Source organism: Chrysochloris asiatica, unplaced genomic scaffold (genome assembly GCF_000296735.1).
Source record: "Chrysochloris asiatica unplaced genomic scaffold, ChrAsi1.0 scaffold00192, whole genome shotgun sequence".
Taxonomy (NCBI): Eukaryota; Metazoa; Chordata; class Mammalia; order Afrosoricida; family Chrysochloridae; genus Chrysochloris; species Chrysochloris asiatica.
In genome coordinates, this window is record NW_006408710.1 from 224,731 (window position 1) to 243,698 (window position 18,968).

Consider the following 18,968-nt stretch of genomic DNA (forward strand, 5'->3'; position numbering starts at 1 on the left):
TGTTGAAGGTGGATTCAAGAAAAATAAAATCCTTAACAACTTCAATATTTTCTCTCTTTTTCATGATGTTGATTTCATGTTGGTCCAGTTATGAGGACTTTTGTTGTTTTTTATGTTGAGGTGTAATCCATATCAAAGGCTGTAGTCTTTGATCTTCATCAGTAAGTACTTCATAGTCCTCTTTGCTTTCAGGAAGAAAGGTTGTGTCATCCTCATACAGCAGGTTGTTAATGAGCCTTCCTCCAATCCTGATGCCTCATTCTCTTTCAGATAGTCCAGCTTCTTGGACTGTTTGCCCAGCATACAGACTGAGTAAATGTAGTGAAATGATACAACTATTTTGATTTGGAACCATACAAATGTAGTGAAATGATACACCTTTCCTGATTTGGAACCATACAACAACCCCTTTTTCTGTTCAAATAATTGTCTATTGGTCTATGTACAGGTTCCTCATGAGCACAGTTAAGTGTTCTGGAATTCAATATAGACAGCGAATGTACTTTCATTCTTTTTCTTTAGGGGAGAAGCAATCAAGGTCTTAAAAGATGCATGTGTATTATTGCAGATCATTTAAAAAGAGATTCTACTTGCGACATTGCTATTGCTAGGTCAGGATTTATGAAAACATGTGCTTTCATTACAACAACGGACTGCCTTCTGCTTCCCAAGTATCCATATATTCTTATAAAACAAGTGGATCACATCTGAAACAGATCTTAAAATGAGGTTGCTTGTCGAGTGTTCTAATGTTGCTGCTGACAATCATTTGAGGTGTTTTGTTTTGTGATGGTTTAGGCATAAATACCTAGATGATGACATTGCAGTGAGTAGAAATTAAACAGTGGATTCCTAGAAGCATTAATAAAATAATATCAATGACTGTAACAGTAATCACTTTCCAAATTTTCATCTTACTATGTTGTTTCTGTTGTTAAGTGTCCTCAAGTCGGTTCCAACGCATATGTTCTGTCCCTGTATAGTGTTTCCAAGGAGCAGCTAGTGAGTTTGAACCATCAACTTCTCATTCAAACCGACCTTGAAGTGGAGTGCTTTTTCTACAATGCCACATCTTACTATATTATTGCTAATTAGAAAGATTTCCCATCATATTCATTCACTGAATTTTTTATTTCCTTTCTGAGAACTTACAGTTTGTATTTGTTCTGTCTTAGGATCAGAAATTCACAATAGCATGTAATACTAAAAGGTTGAATTGTTTTCCTGTTCTCCTGGATATCATCAGTAATGGGTTACTTGGAACTTTTAATTCTTCCGAACGTATTCAGACTGACAGAAGCACATATTTTGAAGTAAGTGTATTAGCTTCCATTTACTGAGCCACAAGACATTTGCAAGAAAATCCTTAGAAAGCTGAAATCATATCATACTCATTTTTATAAACTTATTCTAAGTTTAAGGCTATATATAGCATATACTTTACATATACATGCATGTACAGAAACTTGACATTTTAACTACTCTGTTGTTAGTAAGTATCTCTGTGTGGCAGAGCCCACAAACTCTGACTATGTTGGGGTATAATCTAACATGGACGTTATCTGTTGTTTATGATCCAAGACATGAGTAAGAGGCACTGGCTATTAGGATAAATTGTAAATTCTAGGGATGGGAAATTCAGAATGTTCCATTCCTAGAGATCTTCCGAATCAGGAAAATCATCCAGCGTGGTATATAGCCAAGCATGAGGTTGTCAGGTGCTTCCCCTTGTACCTTGCCTTCCCCTTACAGAGCCTCCCCTCCACATATGCATTCTTATCCCAGCAGTGAGGAGGGGCCTAGAGTGCTGCCAAGTCTTGAGAGGGGGTAAGAGGAGAGCGAAGTAAGGAAGCCCTAAATTCATGATTTGTGTCCTCCGATGACTTACTACAATGAGACAATTGATCACAGATCAAATCAAGGCTTGTAGGGAAACCCAAGGTGCTCCTCAACCTACATAGGGTTTAACAATTTTTTGATTCAACGTCTTTATGTCGAGTGCATGATGTCCATCTCTTCTCCAAGCCCCATCACTCTCATTTTCCAATACCCACCCTCCTGACTCTACCATGGTTGTCAGGCTCCTGGAGACCCTAGAATGAAGACCCCTGCAGTAGATGCCGAACCAGGGTGAGGGTGGGGGGAGCGTCAGAAGTGTTGACTGATCGGATTTGGGTCCAGTTTCTGAGAATAACACAATAACCCCCTTCACTGACGGTTCACAATCGACTCGCTGTTGAAATAACAGGCTAAATGTGATAACCATGAAGTCAGGCGATCGGGAATTTCATGTCTTACTTGCTAGTTACTAACTGGGGGGCCTTAGCCACCTCACATAAGTTGGCTGAATCTGCTTCTTTACAAGTGAATCAGGATACATGTCCAGAGCCCTAGCTGCCTCAAGACAGCATTGAGAATGTGGATAAGGAGTTGCAGATGGGACCTTCGGTGGTGCTTTGTGTGATCAGACCAAGGCATTTATTTTAGAGGTTCAGTTAAGCAGGTGCAGTTGAACCATATGACCAATCGCCATCCGCTCACAATGTTCTTCCTGATTTCAGATATACATGAATTATGAGTTTGCATACCTGAGTAACGCCTTCTTCTGGATACCTGTGGCAGCCTGTTTTACACCTTACATTGCGATGAGCAGCATCAGCGATTACAAAGTAAGGAGAGGAACAAAGTCCCTTTGAGTTTTCCCTTCATGACCAAAGTGCATTTCAGATGGTGCATCCAATTATCTATTGATACAATAAATAATCAAACATCCTAATCAGAGGTTGCCAAATATGAGGAAAATGCTATTAAAAAAATAATGATAACTGAGAGACCTCAGAAAGGACAGTTAGGCTGTGCCCTAGATTCGTGAGGATTTCTCCTCTGACTTGGCTCATCATTTGCATGGATACATTGACAGTCACATTCTCTCTCTCAACAATAGTTCCTACCTTCCAAATGCTGCTAAAGGTTTTTGATAAACAACCCTGATGACCCCATTTTAGCCCTTGAACATGTAATTCAAAACCATTGCCCTGCTAAAGCTTCATTTTGGAATGCTTTTATATAAAGTTCAAGAAAGCTTTCCCGGTGTCCCAGTGTCCTTAGCAGCACCCGCTGACAATTGCTTTGTGACACTGAACCTTGTAGAAGTTCCAGAAATGTCTTGGGTTGAATTTATTTCCACTCATTCTGCTTTAAAACTGAGTCTCGCTTTAGCAGCTACTCACATGGCAAATACAAATAGTCTTTTTCTTCCTTGACTTTGATGAGACCACACGTCCACTGTTTTCTTTCCACTCTTTCTCAGGACTCTTTTGGAGTCAACCTGCTTGGCTCCCAATCCTAACTCTTCCACCATCAAGTTGCATGACCTTGTGAAAGTTACTTAATCGGTCTGTCCCTCATGGGTTAGATAATTATTCTTATCTTATATTCAACATAATAGAATGTTGATTACAAATGTTTATGTTCGGCATAAACTTTAAGAATCATACAGGAAATGGACAAATGATTTCTGTAGAGCCTTAATGTAAGTGACAAGTTGTTACAGTGTCAGAGGAAAGAGTTACGTTGAGAAGCAAAGGACAAGGACCTTCTCAGCAACACCCAGTCATTCTGTGATGTAACACAAGCTAGTGATGTTGTGAGTTTTCCCTCTAGCAGACGAAGTCACCATGCAGTTTGCTACAGTCTTCATGCCTTCCTTGGGAGAGATCTGCATGCTTCCGAAGCAGGAGTCCTGATTTGATGCTGTAAATGGCAGGACTATTTGCTGACTCCACACAGCAGTTATTAAAGAGATCTTGCAAAATGAGTATCTTTATGATTATATGTGCTATTTTCTCAAGTCTCAGATTTTCAGGATCTTTTATTATGTCTCCGGTTTCTTTATTAGAAAAAAGCTCACTCCCAACTATGGATATCAGGCCTGTATCCATCTGCTTACTGGTTTGGGCAGGCACTGGTGGATATTCCTTTGTATTTCCTGATCCTCCTCCTAATGCAGATATTGGACTACATGTTCAGCCCAGATGAGATTATATTTATAATTCAAAACCTGTTAATTCAGGTAAGTAGACAAAATGACAAGATGAATTTAGTACATTATTCTTCATTAATGCAGTAACATTAACTTATCTTAACCCAAAGAGCTTCAGATTACCCGTGCAACGCCTTAATATTGGAGGATTGAGGTTTAAGTCTGAAATACTGATTTCATCCAAAGGTAACATTCATTTCACCCAAATGTAATACTTCAATTTTCAGATCCCGTGTAGCATTGGATACGTCTCATCTCTTGTCTTCTTGACATATGTGATTTCCTTCATTTTTCGCAAGGGGAAAAAAAACAGTGGCATTTGGTCGTTTTGCTTTATGATTGTAAGTATGTATATACTGTGTATTCTTTTATTTAAATACATTTTGCATAAATCTAGGCACCTATATTTTAATCTGTGCACCAAGCATAATGGTAAATTAATATTGCTCTTTCAGCAATTTGCTTTCTTCACAGATAGTTATGTTGTGGTCAAGTCAGCTCTGCTCTATGGTGATCTATGTCAAACAGAAAGAAATAGGTTCTAGTTCCTGTGCTATCTTCATGATCATTGGCATGTTTCAGTTCATTGTGTGGCAGTTGCAGAGAAGAAATATATGTGTGGGTACCATGAAGGGACTTCACAAAGTTCGTGGAAAAATTCCATCATCTTTCAAATCCATTTCTCCCTGAATATTTTGAAGACCCTTCAAATATTTGTCATAAATTGATTGTTCTCCAACACGTCCTTCCTTAATGTTGACCTCCCCAATGAGCTGGAGACTCCTACCTCAAATAATTCCCTTAAAATTATATATGGATATTGAAAAAAAATCTCAATGGTGCCACATCTCAGATATAGCACTCTGCAAGTCTACTCCCCCACTTTTCTTAGACTATATTGCATCATTGCCATACAGTCTACCTAGATTCTTGGTAATACCAACACCTAGAGTCATCCTTGATTCCCATCTTTTCCTCTCTTCTCATTCAACCAAATTGCAAGTACTTTATCCTCTAAATATTGCCTAAGTCCGTTTACTGCTTCCAAACTTCACTGTCACCACTCTTCTTGTATTTCATCATCTTTCATTTCATCATTTCCAGCCTGGAGTATTGCAGCAGGTCTGTAACTGGCTACACTGCTGTACTCTTGCCTCCCATCATTTATTTCCCAATAGAAACCAGAGTAATATTTTTAAAATAAGGCTTTATTAGAAAGTATAACTTATGGACTATCAGGAGGGGCCACCTCCTGGAGAAGGACATCATGCTTGGCAAACTGAAGGGTCAGTAAAAAAAGGGAGACTCCCAGTGCGATGGATTGGCACAATGGCAGTAACAATGGGCTCAAGCATAATGATTGTGAGGTTGGTGCAGGACTGGGTGGTGTTTCGTTCTGTTGTGCGTAGTCACTATAGGTCAGAACGAACTACATCCAGTCACCTAGCAACAACAATGTAGAGAATAGTGCATACATTGTAAGTGCACACCTCAATAAAAATGCTTAAATGAACATTTTCTGGACACCACCACACACATAAAAAATATATATATAACATTATCTGAGCCTCAGAAGCCCCCTCATGCCCACTCCAAGCCTTACTCCTGACCCTTAAGAAACTACTTTCCTGAGTTATAATATCATAGGTTGCTTTAGCCAGTTTCTGAATATCATATAAACAGAATCCTACAGAGTACATGGAGTCCTGATGTGGCACTATAGGGTAATGCACTGGACCGCGAGGTCAGTTTGAACCACGAGGTCGATGGTTCAAACTCACCAGCTACTCCTCAGAAACCTATACATGGTCGCTATGAGTCAGAACTGACTCAATGGCACTTAATAACAATTTACATAGCTGTTGTTGGTAAATGCCATCAAGTCGGTTTTTAATTATAGTGACCCTGTATAGGGTTTCCAAGGAGCGACAGGTGAGGTTGAGCAGGTGGTAAGTTTGAAGCATTATCCTTGCAGTTCAAACTGATTTTGTGGTCAGGTCCAAAATTTATAGTTCGTTGCTTTCAATTGCTGCAGTCTTTACTGAAGAGTCTTCTATAATCAGTTTATGCCTTCAATTGTTGACAGACATGGCGTGACTTCCTGTTTTGAATTTTTATGAACAGTGATATCCTGAAGTGATTCCTGGTGACGCTGTAGGTTAGGCGTTCAGCTTCTCACTACGAGGCCAACACATCAAACCCACAAGCCTCACCATGGGAGCATATGAAGCTGTCTGTTTCCATAAAGCTTTTCAGTCTCGGAAACCCTCCACAGGGTTGCTGTGTGTCTGGAATGACTTGAGGTCACTGGGGATTTCTCTGATGTTGTCATGAACTTTCTTGTATGCCTTTTAGTGCACAGATATTCATCTTTAGTGCACAGATGTGCATCTTAGGGTGTAAAACTAAGAATAGGATTACTAGATAATAAATTATTCATGTATTCAGTTCAGTAGATCTTGCCAACAGTGTCTCAAAGTGGTGCACGACCAGCAGGGTGGAAAATTTCAGTGGGTGATATGCAGGATGCTTAATAGCTCTACCAACATTTGGGGGGGAAAAATTAAACAAAATACAACAAATAAACGGGATTTATAAAAGACAAAATTATTTCCAAACTGGGTTTAAAAAGAAAAGTCAGCTGTATGTTGTTTTAACAAACACACCTAAGTTATAGACAGAAATATACAAGGCATTTTTTTTTAAATAGATTGGTTTACAAATAACAGATAAAGTAAAATTCAAGAATAAATATACTAAGTTAGTAAAAAAAAAAATTAAAAAGAATACAGTGAGATATAGTCTAATCTCTAAAAAAGATACAAGACTCAGATCCCGTTTGAACAATAAAAATATACACACTAGCAACACACATAACACAAACATTCCTAAAGATACAGGCAAACTTAAATCACCTCTTTTAGGTTGGAAACAGAATGAATCATCATATAGAGACGTAAATAAAACACTGCACAAGTTGGATTTGATTAGATCAGTAGACAGAAATCAGCTGTATATGGACAGCAAGTTTGTTGTTGCTGTTAGGGGCCATCGAATCGGTACCGACTCATAGTGACCCTATGCACAACAGAACAAAACACTGCCATGTCCTGGGCCAACCTCACAATTGTTGCCATGCTTGAGCCTGTTGCTGCTATAACTGTGCCAAGCCATCTCATTGGGGTCTTCTTCTTTTTCTCCAACCCTTTACCAAAAAGGATAATCAGATAATCAGATAATCAGAATCAGAGAGCAAAGTGTGCTGGTTTCAGAAAAACAGAAACATTTTAACCTGACTTGGAAGGACATCAAACTTTACTCTGCCCTCTACATGCAATTCTGATAAGGGAACATGAGTTGATAAAATTCTGATGTTGTTAAGTACCATCAAGTCGGTTCCGACCCATAGTGACCCTTATAGGGTTTCTGAGGAGCAGCTGCTAAACTTAAACCACTGACTTTGCAGTTCAAACCAACATTGCAGTCCAGCACACAACTCACAACGCCACACCAGGACTCCAAAATTCTGATAATTATGTCTAAAAAGAGATATTGAACAGATAGTCTAGGAAAAAGTAACTGGAACCTCTAGGAGAAGGATGTCTTTCCTGCTGAGTATGGGTACTGAGGACTTTTAACTGAATTGGGGTGTGGTCCACGGTCCCACAGTGAGCTTGCTCCTTGTCCCTAAGATGTATTACTCCCTGGGTAAAGTGAAAATTGATGTACAGCATCAGACCTGCTTCCCTGAAGCAAGCACCAAGTCTACAATACATGACCCAAGCTGAGCACACCACATTCATCCTTGTTCTTAGGCTTCAAAGACATTAACAGAAATCAATACTCAACTTCAAACTATCTATTAGAGGAACAGACAAGGAAACGTCACTGTGATGAAAGATATGTGCAAAGGAAATTGTAAATACGTTATCAGGGTAAATGAAAGATCTGAAATGAAATGCACATGTTAAATGTGTCCAAAATAAAAAGATACATCATGCCAACTTTGTAAACACACACGATGATATGAAAAGTCTGAAAGGAATTAACAATAGCTAACAAACACAACAAACACCAGCTGCTCCTCAGAAACCATTTACAGGGTCGCTTTGAGTTGGAACCGACTTAACAGCAGCAAACAGCATTAGCAACAACTAATGCAAAGCACTGGTCCAGCAGCTGGAATACAGATGCAGAACAATGGCGTCTCCAGGAGAAACTTGGTCTAGAAAACATTTCTAAAGCACTGGTTTAATAAAGCAAAAAGATCAGTGAATCAATCATAAAAACACATTCATCAAGAAAAATAAGATATAATAAAGATCAATATCATTATCAAACTAATAGTGAATTCTGAAAATGGCCGAAAATCTAATCACATATATAACATAAAAGATTAAGAAAACAACCCCCACCCCCCAAAACCAAACAAACAAACAAAAAGTAGATGCAAAGGATAAACCCAATCCAGTATAAGAATAATTAATGGTGCTGATGTGGTAAATTCCGTTGGGCATGTAATTAGTATTGTAGTGAAAATAATTTTCTGACAGCAAAATTGGTGAATTATTTTATATTCATTCAAAGAAACACTACACAGTTAAGAGAATAAATAGCTAACATACCTAGATGTAAAAGTTCGTTCAAGACCTATTGTGAAATGAAAATAAAAATAAAAATGTAGAGTATCATGTAATTTAAAAAAAAACAAAAACCTCCTTTATCAGACTGAATTTTAACAAGATCTCCAGAGGAGATGTATGTACCTTAAGTACTTTAAGAAGCACTGTTCTGTCTCTTAAAACCTTCATAATCCAATAGAGTTGTATTGTATAGAGGAAAAAATTGGAGAGTGAGCGGCAAATTAGTGTAAGAACTGCCTACCATTTGGAAGCATAGTACAATCAGAATGATACATTTTAGTGAAACTTCACCGTGCTTTTATTTTAGATCACCATCTTCACGATAGTTGCTACTGATGTAAACGAGTATGGATTCCTCGGACTATTTTTCTGCACCTTATTAATACCACCTTTCACTCTGATTGGTTCTCTATTCCTTTATTTTGAGGTGAGTAATTCCACGAATGTCCCAGTTACAACAAATGGGTGGCCATTTGATAAAATTTTGATGTCTGAAATCTGATTTTGGAAATCTAGTTCTCTTACTACAGGCCAAGGTCATGTCCTCACTCAACTGGCTTCTGTAGGTCTGAGGCAAATCCAGGGGAGTAAATGGATTGGCAAAGGGGGGAGGGGGGGCAGCAAAGAGCTCAGGTGCAGAACGATTGTGTGGTTGGTCCAAGACAGGGTAATATTTCTTTTTGTTGTGCACTGGGTCATTACAAGTCAGTACTGACTCGATGGCACCTAACAACAACAACAAAGAATTTTACAGTTCTCATAACCCTCAAGCTATTTGGTAGAAGGGTAAAGAAGTCCCTGTCTCCTTTGATGTTTTGAATGTTAGTAGAGGTGGATTATAGAGTTACTTATGTTTATCTACTGATCTGTAGTGAAATTTTTCACATGGGTTTTTGAAAAACATGTAAAACTGTTCACTGCAGATTACTAGGCAAGCACAGGAAAGCCTGTGCCTATCTTTCTTACTGTCAGGGTTTGTAAACTTTGCAAGGGTCTTTGTTTCTGTGGGAAGATGCTATGCATTTGGGAGACAGATGTTAGCCATACCATGCGGCAGAATTTTTGATGTGGTGAAAAAAATATGAAAATTGTGATCACTACAGAATAGTAAGCAAACACAAAATCACATGTCTACTTTGCTTATTTGGTTACCTGATACTGCATGTTAGGATAAAGTTGCTTAATAGACATACAGCTGGAGCCCTGGTGGAATTGTGGGTTAGGTGTTGAGTTGCTAACCACAAAGTTGGTGGTTCAGCCCACCAGCCACTCCATGGAAGAAAGATGCTGCTGCCTTTTCCTATACAGAAATACAGTGTCAGAATCCCTATAGAGGGTAACTATGATCAGAATCAACTGGACGGCAGCAGGCTCATTAAACATATCGAGGGAAGTGTCATATAAAAATCTGGCTATCTGAGTCTGGACTTGAGTGTGTGCGAGCGCATGGACAGAAATGAAATATCTGAGACCCATTACTATATACGTTTTCCAAACCATGGAAAAGTTTATCATTAGATCAACTAACACTAGAAATGAAGAGGATGAAGGACTTGGTCTTGAATTCACAAATCTAGAGATTGGGAAGAGGAAGAGTCAGGAAACAGTTGGAGAAAATGCCAGTAACAAAGACGTGAAAAACCAGAGAATTACTACATTTCAGAATCTCTTCTCAGACACTCTCCTTACCACTAAAAGTGCCAGTATATAGTTTATACCAGATGGCAACAAAGAAGGTTTCTGAGGAAAGACCATCAGATTTTGCTATATAGAGGCCAGTGGTGATTCTAATGAAATCGATTTCAATTAAGGGTGAATATGAAACTTCAATACATCTGAAATAAATAGAGAATGTGATGTGAGAAAATAATGTCAGTGGATATAGACAAATATTTGTTGGAGTTTTGTTTAAAAAAAAGGGGGGGGGTAGCTGAGAGTTGGAAGTGTAGATGGATGGGAAGGGTAGATTTTTGTTTATTATAAGAAGGAAGACACTATGGTGATATTGAGAAATTGGTAGTAGAAATGAGAGAAAGTAACTACCTAAGAAGCCAATTTCTTGGTAGTTGAAACAGAATAGCATACAATGTTCAGTTGGAGGAGTTGACTTCCATAAAAGCAGGGACATTCATCTACTTAAGAAGAACATGAGCAGAGAATATGAATACAGATACAGGTCATTTACTGGCGCTGCTGGTAGAAATCTGAGATGGTTCTTTTACAGATGATTGTAGCTTCTTGGGAAAATAAGAGATGATATCAGAGGTAAAGGCAAAGAAGGAAATAAGAACTGAGAGGTAAGTGGAGAAAGACTGGAGAAAATTGTTGTTGTTATTAAGTGCCATCGAGTCAGTTCTGACCTGAACTGTTGTTGTTAATGCTATCGAGTCATAGCGACCCTGAACAGGGTTTCCGAGGCTGTAAATCTTTACAGGAGCAGAAAGCCTCATCTTTCTCCTGCGGAGCAGCTGGTACTTTTGGACTGCTGACCTTGCAATTCACAGCCTGATTCATGACCACTATGCTACCAGTAGCTCTGGTAGCCTAGTGGTTGAGGGAAAAGAGACAATAGAAATTCATTTACAGAATGAATAGGATTGGCAGTCAGAGCTAAAGGCCCACCTATCCTACTTTTCAAGTGAAGCCAACATAGTTGAGTATCCTTGTCCTTCTTGTCTGTTTCTAATGTGCAGCTTAGAGCAAGTAGAAATTTGGATTGAACCAAAATTGGAATTTTCCCTGTCCAGTCTGAGAAATTATAGGGTAAAGGAGTAGGGGTTCTATGGAAGGAAGAAAGGCAGTGAAGCAAGGAATATAAACTGGGAGAGGAGGGAATTAGGATCATAAAGTAGATTATACACAAAGATAAAGTGGTGGAATTGGCTGATTGGAGGGCTATCAACTCCATACAGTAAGAATATTAGAATGAGAGAGTTGAAAAAGAAAATGTAAAATGGCAGATGGGACAGGGACCTTGAAACTGATTTTGGACCTGGTACAGTGATTGGAGTGGATGACTCCTAAGTGGATGACTTCTAAAATCATTTTAAAAGATGTCAGAGTCCTGGCAAATTATCCAATGTGAATAAAGCAACAGATGGTGGATAGTTATGACGTTGTTACTGTTGTTGTTAAGTGCCACAGAGTCGATTCTGACCCATAGTGACCCTGTAGGATTTCCAAGGAGCAGCTGGTGAGCTTGAACTACTGACCTTGCAGTTCAAATGGCTTTGCAGTCTGGCGCATTAGCCCACAAAGGCACACCAAGACTTAGGTAACATCAAATTGGTTCCACCTCATAGTGCCCCCATATACAATTCCTGCACCATCCCCACAACCTCACTGTGTTTGAATCCATCATTGTAGTTACTATGCCAACCCATCCTATTGAGGGTCCTCTCTCTCCCCCATCACTCTACATTACCAAGCATGCTGTCCTTCTCCAGGGACTGGTCCCTCCTGATCACATGTCCAAAGTACATGAGATAAAGCCTCAGCATCCTAGCTATCAAGGATCACTCTCACTATACTTCATCCAGGACACATTTACTCATTCTACTGGCAGTCCATGGTATAGTTTCTACTTGGACATAAAATTGCTCAAAAAAAAAGTTTTAGTGACTACTATTCAAGAAAAAAACATATCCTTTAGCTCTATATTGAATCTTTGATGTTGTTGTTGTTAGGTGCCATAGAGTCAGTACCGACTCATAGTGACCCTATGCACAACAGAACGAAACACTGACCGATCCTGGGCCAACCTCACAATTGTTGTCACGCCTGAGCCCATTGATGCTGCCATTTTGCCCATCCATCTCATTAAGGGTCTTCCTCTTTTTCTTTGACCCTCCACTTTACCAAACATGATGTCCTTCTCCAGCGACTGGTCCCTCCTGACAATATGTCCAAAATATGAGAGACAAAATCTGGCCATCCTGGCCTCCATAGAGCACTCTGACTACACTTCTTTCAGCACAGATCTGTTTGTTCTTTTGGCAGCCCATGGCACTTTCAATATTGGACCTTACTCTATACTTACTAAAGACTTGATGGATGTTGCAAAATATACTGTAAATCTAATGAACACCATGGACTCCTCTATTATTTTAAAAAATGCACTTACATGTATGCAAAACTCCAGGTGGAGAACTGTGTCTTCAGTGTGAAGCAATTGTCATGATTATTCTTAGCAATGGGTGTAGTGAAAACAAGAACAGTGTAATGGTTGTAGATCTCTTATGGAGAAAGGAAGGAGCACAAATGAGAGAAAGGCAACTTTCTCTTAAGGGAGAGAGTGTGTCTTAAGACCAATGTTCTCATGGTTCCTACAGGTCCAACTGGTATCGCTCAGGATCCCCCCTGTAGGTACATAGTAACTCACAGTGCTACATCTGAGATGATCTCACTCTATTACCAAGCACAGGCTAAGAGTTTACTGAGAGATCTCACTCTATTACCAAGCACAGGCTAAGAGATCATCTGAGATGATCTCACTCTATTACCAAGCACAGGCTAAGAGTTTACTAAGAGCGAGGAAGCTATACTGCACAGCCAAAATGTACTTTGACCTGCTACACGAGGTAGAATTAAATAGACAAAATGGTGAGGCAATAAAATGGACACCAATTTGTCTTATGTGGGGTGAAACCTCACAACAGATGAAAGAAAGTTCACCAAAACTCTTTTTCTCCTCATTTTACAGATTTCTCCTGATTCTATGGATTATTTAGGACCTTTGGAATCTCAAATTATATTTCTGGCATTGCTCATAGTAAGAAACCATTTCAATTTAAACATTTTGCATGAGAGGGCATAATATTGGTATGCTTTCAGTTTCTGTGAATTACATCAAATTGAAAGTTTGGGGCTTTAAAATCTGGACCACTTTTTTTTTTATTTTTTTTTTATCTTTTTATTGTGAATTAAGTGAAGGCTTACAGATGAAATCTTCACTTTTATAGCCAACAGATCTCACAGTTTCATGTAAATTTCTGCAACCCTGTCCATTTAAAACCAGTGAATCTACTTCTTCCCCATGGTTCCTATTTCCATTCCAACCTCCTTCCCAACCCCTCTGAACCTTGTCCTTACGTAAATGTTGCCCTTTGATCTTGAACAGTTGCCCATTCCATGGTGAGCATACCTCACTAGTGTTGTTGTCCTCCTATATACTCATCTACTGCTTGGTTGAATATTGTACCATGAGGGTGAGTTCCTTTCCAGACCTAAAGGTGACAGACGGCCCTAGTCTCAGGTTATTCCAGTCCTTTTCTGACCAGTAAGTCCAGTTATTGTTGTTGTTTTATAATTTTGTGTTTTGCTCACATTGTTTCCCACACTACCATGGACCATTCTAATGTCATCCCTTTGGAGCATTTGGTAATAGAAGCTGGGCACCATCTAGTTCTTCTGGTCTCAGAGTCATGGAGACGGATGTTCACATGCTCCATTGGCCCATTGGACTAATTGATTCCAAGAATCTTCAATTCCCATCACTCTTCTTTCTTCTGCTCATGGAGAGACCAATAGCTGCACCTTAAATGGCCACTCATGAGCTTATAAAATCCCAAGTTGCTACTTACCAAAAAAGTGTGTACAACATTGCCTTTGTGAAGTGTACTATGCCAAGTGACCACGGTGCTGGACCACGATTGTTATAATAATCATCTCATGCCAAGTGTGAAGTCCAAATTCATAATGGCCTGAATTGTACCAACAACAATTTACTACTATTACATTTCTGCCATACTTTCACAGAATAGCAGTAATGCTAACTTTGAGAGTTTTATAGAATTTTAACTAAACTGTCTTTCAAACTTGTAACCATGTTATCAAATCTGTCCTATATATAATCAAACTTCTCCAATCAATTCCGATATTGAAATAATTGGATTTTACATTGTTACTGATTTTGACTATCTTTCTTTTTTCCTAGCCATACCTTCATTTTTTTATTTTCCTTTTTGTGCTGCGGTGTCTGGAAATGAACTTTAGGAAGAAATCAATAAGAAAAGATCCTGTGTTCAGGTTGAGAAAATTCAAATACAATTTTGTGTTTTTTTAAATTTTATTATTTTTGGTTTGAGTTTGGGTTTGGTTCTGAAACCCGAGATAAATCTATGGTTTATTTGAATATTCTTTGTTTAAAGATATTTTAATATGCCTAAATTGATGCAGTAAAAACTGCTATATAAGACTCTTTAAAGAACGTATGAGATACGAAAGTATTATAACCCATGATCTGTTACATTAATCAACATACATTCTAGTAAGAGAAATAAATGAACACATAGGTTGTTGTTGTTGTTAAGTGCCGCCAAGTAGGTTCCGACCCATAGTGACCCTATACAGGGTTTTCAAGGACAAACAGGTGAGCTTGAACCACTGACCTTGCAGTTCAAATGGTTTTGCTGTCTGGCGCATTAACCCGCAGTGCCACACCAGGACTCCAAACACATAAGAGACACTGAAAAATTAAGGCTGACCAGGATTTCACTTGTGTGGCAGGGGAAAGTGACATGCAAGTGATAGAATCTTTCAGATGAAGGATGTGTGCAAATAAATAATTGGGTAAGTGCAGCCAAAAGCCAAGATTGAAATGTTCCTGGAGAAAAGAAATCATTTCCATTGAAACATTTTGCATGAGAGGGCATACTATTTGTATACTTTGAGTTTATGTGAATTACATCAAACTGAGAAGTTTGGGGCATTTCGAGTATCTGCAGCATCACATGGTTTTAAAATCTGGACCACTATTTTTTTTTTTTTAACTTTTTCTTGTAAATTGAGTGATGTTTTACTGAGTAAATCTTCAATTTTATATCCAACAGATCTCACACTTTTATATTAACGCCTCCATTTAAAAACAGTTTTCCACTTATTCCCTATGGTCACTATTTTCATTCCACTCACCATCCCAAGCTGTCTGGTAGGGGTAGATTTCTGAAAGTAGCTAGCAAGAACTAGACGTCTTATAATATCGGATAACAGAAAATTAACTGGAATCTAGAAATTGATGGCTAGAAATCGGGAAACAGAGGGAAGGTCTTGTGAATTACATACTGGGAGACATAAACCAGGAGCATCTTGAACACCTTTCACCCTCATAAAATATGAATGATGCTCAAGTCTAATGTAGTGGTAAAACAGGAGAACAAGTTGACAGTTGGGATTTAGGAAATCATCTGACAGCATTAATTTGGGGTGGCATGAGAGAGAGAGAGAGAGAAGAATCAGCAGTGATTGGTGAGGGGGGTGATAAAGGAAAGAAAGGAATTGCTACCAGTGGGCCAGCAGGGAGAAAGTGGTTCTGACGGAGGAGACCCAGGTTCCATTCCTAGTTAATGCTCCTCAGGTACAGCCGTCACTTGTCTGTCAGTGGAAGCTGGGATATTGTTTTGATGCTGAACAGATTCCAGCGGATCTTTCAGACTGAGGTAGACTAGGAAGAAAGACATGGCAATCTACTTTCAAAAATCAGTAATTGAAGACTATTCATTCAGCCATTGAAAGCACTGTGTATCACAATGGTCTGGGCTTGTGGTTTATGGGGCCGCCAGGAGTCCAGGTCTGGCTTCATAGCAGTAGCAACAACAGCAGTGTGGTGATTTTATGGCCCGGATTGATTTTCTGTGACACACCTGCAATTTCAACTGTTCTAACCATTGTTTTCACAAGGTCTTCATAATTACAAAAGATCACGTCCAAATTACATTTCCTAGATTTCTTTGCCCACGCATCCCAGTCCCCAGTTCCTTTGCCAGATGGTGTGTGATATTTTGTTATTTGAAACAGGAAGTTCACTTTAGACGAGGAGAATTCAATTTAAGCAGGAAACAAAGGTGACATGCCAGTAGTATTGGTGGAAAAAATGAGGTTGTTGAAAGACAGATGGTGTGTAGTAGAAGAAAGGAGATTATGGCATGGTTAGCAGTATCCAGAAAATACATTCTTTTTGCTACTTCATCTAAAACCCGTTCTTTTCATACTACTTTGAATTTAGGATTTCTCCAAGAAGCAGCGACATTTCTCCAAACCCAGAGGAGCCTGAAGGGGAGGATGAAGATGTTCAGGTGGAAAGAATGAGAACAGCAAATGCTATGGCTGCCCCAGACTTGGACGAGGTAGGTTTTACAAAACCGGTCTTCATCAACAAATTCTCTCTGTCACCTTAAGGGAACAATTTTGTAACATCAACTTCTGAAAAACATTGGAGGTTCTCCTTACTTGACTTCTGTGGATAGACAACACCCAAAAATCAAAGTGACCAAAGGACACATACACAGCAACTCTCTAATTCATTTCTGTCACAGTTTTGGCAGATACTGCTAAACAATACAGAACCTAAGGAAACTGCTATGAGCTTTAGAACCTGAGTTACGTTTACTCGAAGAAATTCAGAGTAGAGGTGCATGTGCATGCATATTTCAATGTCTCTTTTTCTTGTTTTAAAGCTTTTATAGTGAAGGTTTAAAGGGCAGATCATCAGTTTTACATTCAACAAATCATTGCAATGATTACAATCCCCTCCATGTACCCTCAGTCAACAGTATTTACCTCTATTACCTTTTCTGTTTATGGATACAGTAGGGCTGTGGGCTAATGTGCTGGACTGCAAAGTCGTTTGAACCACAAGATCGGTGGTTCAAGCTCACCAACTGCTCCTTGGAAACCCTATATGGGGTCGCTATGGGTCAGAAACAACTCGACAGCACTTAACAATAACAAAACCACATTGAAAACATATTATTTTCAATAACTTAAATATAAATTAAATGTCCAAAGAACAAATTTTGCAAGCCAGCCTCTTGCCCATAGGCACACTGCCTTTCTCAGTCCGTAGGTTTCTAGTCCTCTGCTGCTCTGTCTCTCTATGCCATCGCCTCTGCCACTATCTCTAGTGTCACCGCTTTTCTGTAGGATCCCTTGCTCCTCTCATGCTCATCCCTCTTCATGGTCCTAGGGTCCATTCTTCCTGAAATGACAGATTAGCTGCTCCCCACTTCTAGTTATAACTAGTCTACATTTAGAGTTGTGGCAATCTCCATGAGTCCTGATAATACTTAACCACATTGAATCATAAAATCCTATCCCCATCATCTGGTAGAGAGGAAAACTGTCCAGTGGCGATTCTATCTTACCTCCCTCATTCTGACATGAGCACCTTCATGAAAGCTTATAAACTAGCTATTTTGTGCTTTTATAGCCCCCCAATTTTGATAGCTGAAGTCTATGTTGCCCATCCCTATCATCCCAATGTACTGAGGGGGTAAGCTTGATCCTTGATATGAAGAATCCTTCCTTTTCACTTGGAATTTTTGGCAACTTCATTCAAAAGCAAAGGTCTGGCTCATTCATGCATCTTTTTTTCTAAGTTATTTTTGTTGTTGTTGTTGAGATTCTACACAGTAGGACATACACCAATTCATCAATTTCTACATTTATAGTACAGTGACATCGGTTCTACGTTCTTTGACCTGTGTAACCATTCTTACTCTACTTTTCTGAGCTGTTGCTCCATCATTAACATAAACCCACTGCCTCTTAAGGGTCCTATCTAATCATTCGAGTTATTGTTGTCAGTTTTATTCCATATAGACAGTTCTTTAAAAAGCATAATGCTCGAGGCAGAAATTCTTCACTAAATAGTTCAGCTGAACTGTAATTTGTTTTTTTTTGGTGTGTGTTTTGACAGACCCATTGGTTTGGTGGATCTTTGTTTCTAGTCACTGAAGACAAGTTTGCTTGCCAAATCCCGTGATCCAGGATGAAAGCCCTTGTAGCTGCAGGGCAGGGTATAGGCTGGGAGGGAGCCCTTGAAAATGGGAGTCCCGGGTAATGAGGCTGCCGACAGTTCCAGTTCACCCAGAGGTGCTTTCAGAAGGAAAAAGCGGCTATCTACATTCAGAAAAATCAGCCACTGAAAACCTTGGGAATTCTACTCTGGCCCATGGGGCCACCGTGAGCTGGAGCTGTCAGGAAAGGACTGGCTTGACTCGAGACTTTGCAGAGGGTCAGGTCCGTCCATCAGAGGGAGACTGAAGCACTCTGAATTCAAAGAAACAGTAAAGCCCCTTTGCTATTTTCTTGTCTTTTCAGAAGCCAGTCATCATCGCCAGTTGTCTACGGAAGGAGTATGAGGTCAAAAAGAAACACTGCTGTACAAAGAAGAAGAAGAAAGTAGCCACAAGAAACGTCTCTTTTTGTGTTAAGAAAGGTTGGAAAAAGTAGTTCAGTTTGCAGATGAACTTTGACCACTGAAGATTAGGTTTTTTGAAGGGAAG

The 18,968-nt window shown here is 39.3% G+C and overlaps 1 protein-coding gene across 1 annotated transcript in view; it reads left to right on the forward strand.

Annotated features, from left to right (window-relative positions):
- The window catches only part of ABCA9 (ATP-binding cassette, sub-family A (ABC1), member 9), a 146,321-nt gene that overhangs the window by 49,365 nt on the left and 77,988 nt on the right, over positions 1 to 18,968 (forward strand). Inside the window, 9 exon segments of the mRNA XM_006878387.1 lie at positions 1,176 to 1,313; positions 2,562 to 2,669; positions 3,899 to 4,072; positions 4,270 to 4,383; positions 8,993 to 9,112; positions 13,388 to 13,456; positions 14,621 to 14,712; positions 16,688 to 16,808; positions 18,784 to 18,901. Coding sequence (XP_006878449.1) covers positions 1,176 to 1,313; positions 2,562 to 2,669; positions 3,899 to 4,072; positions 4,270 to 4,383; positions 8,993 to 9,112; positions 13,388 to 13,456; positions 14,621 to 14,712; positions 16,688 to 16,808; positions 18,784 to 18,901 — 1,054 coding nt within the window.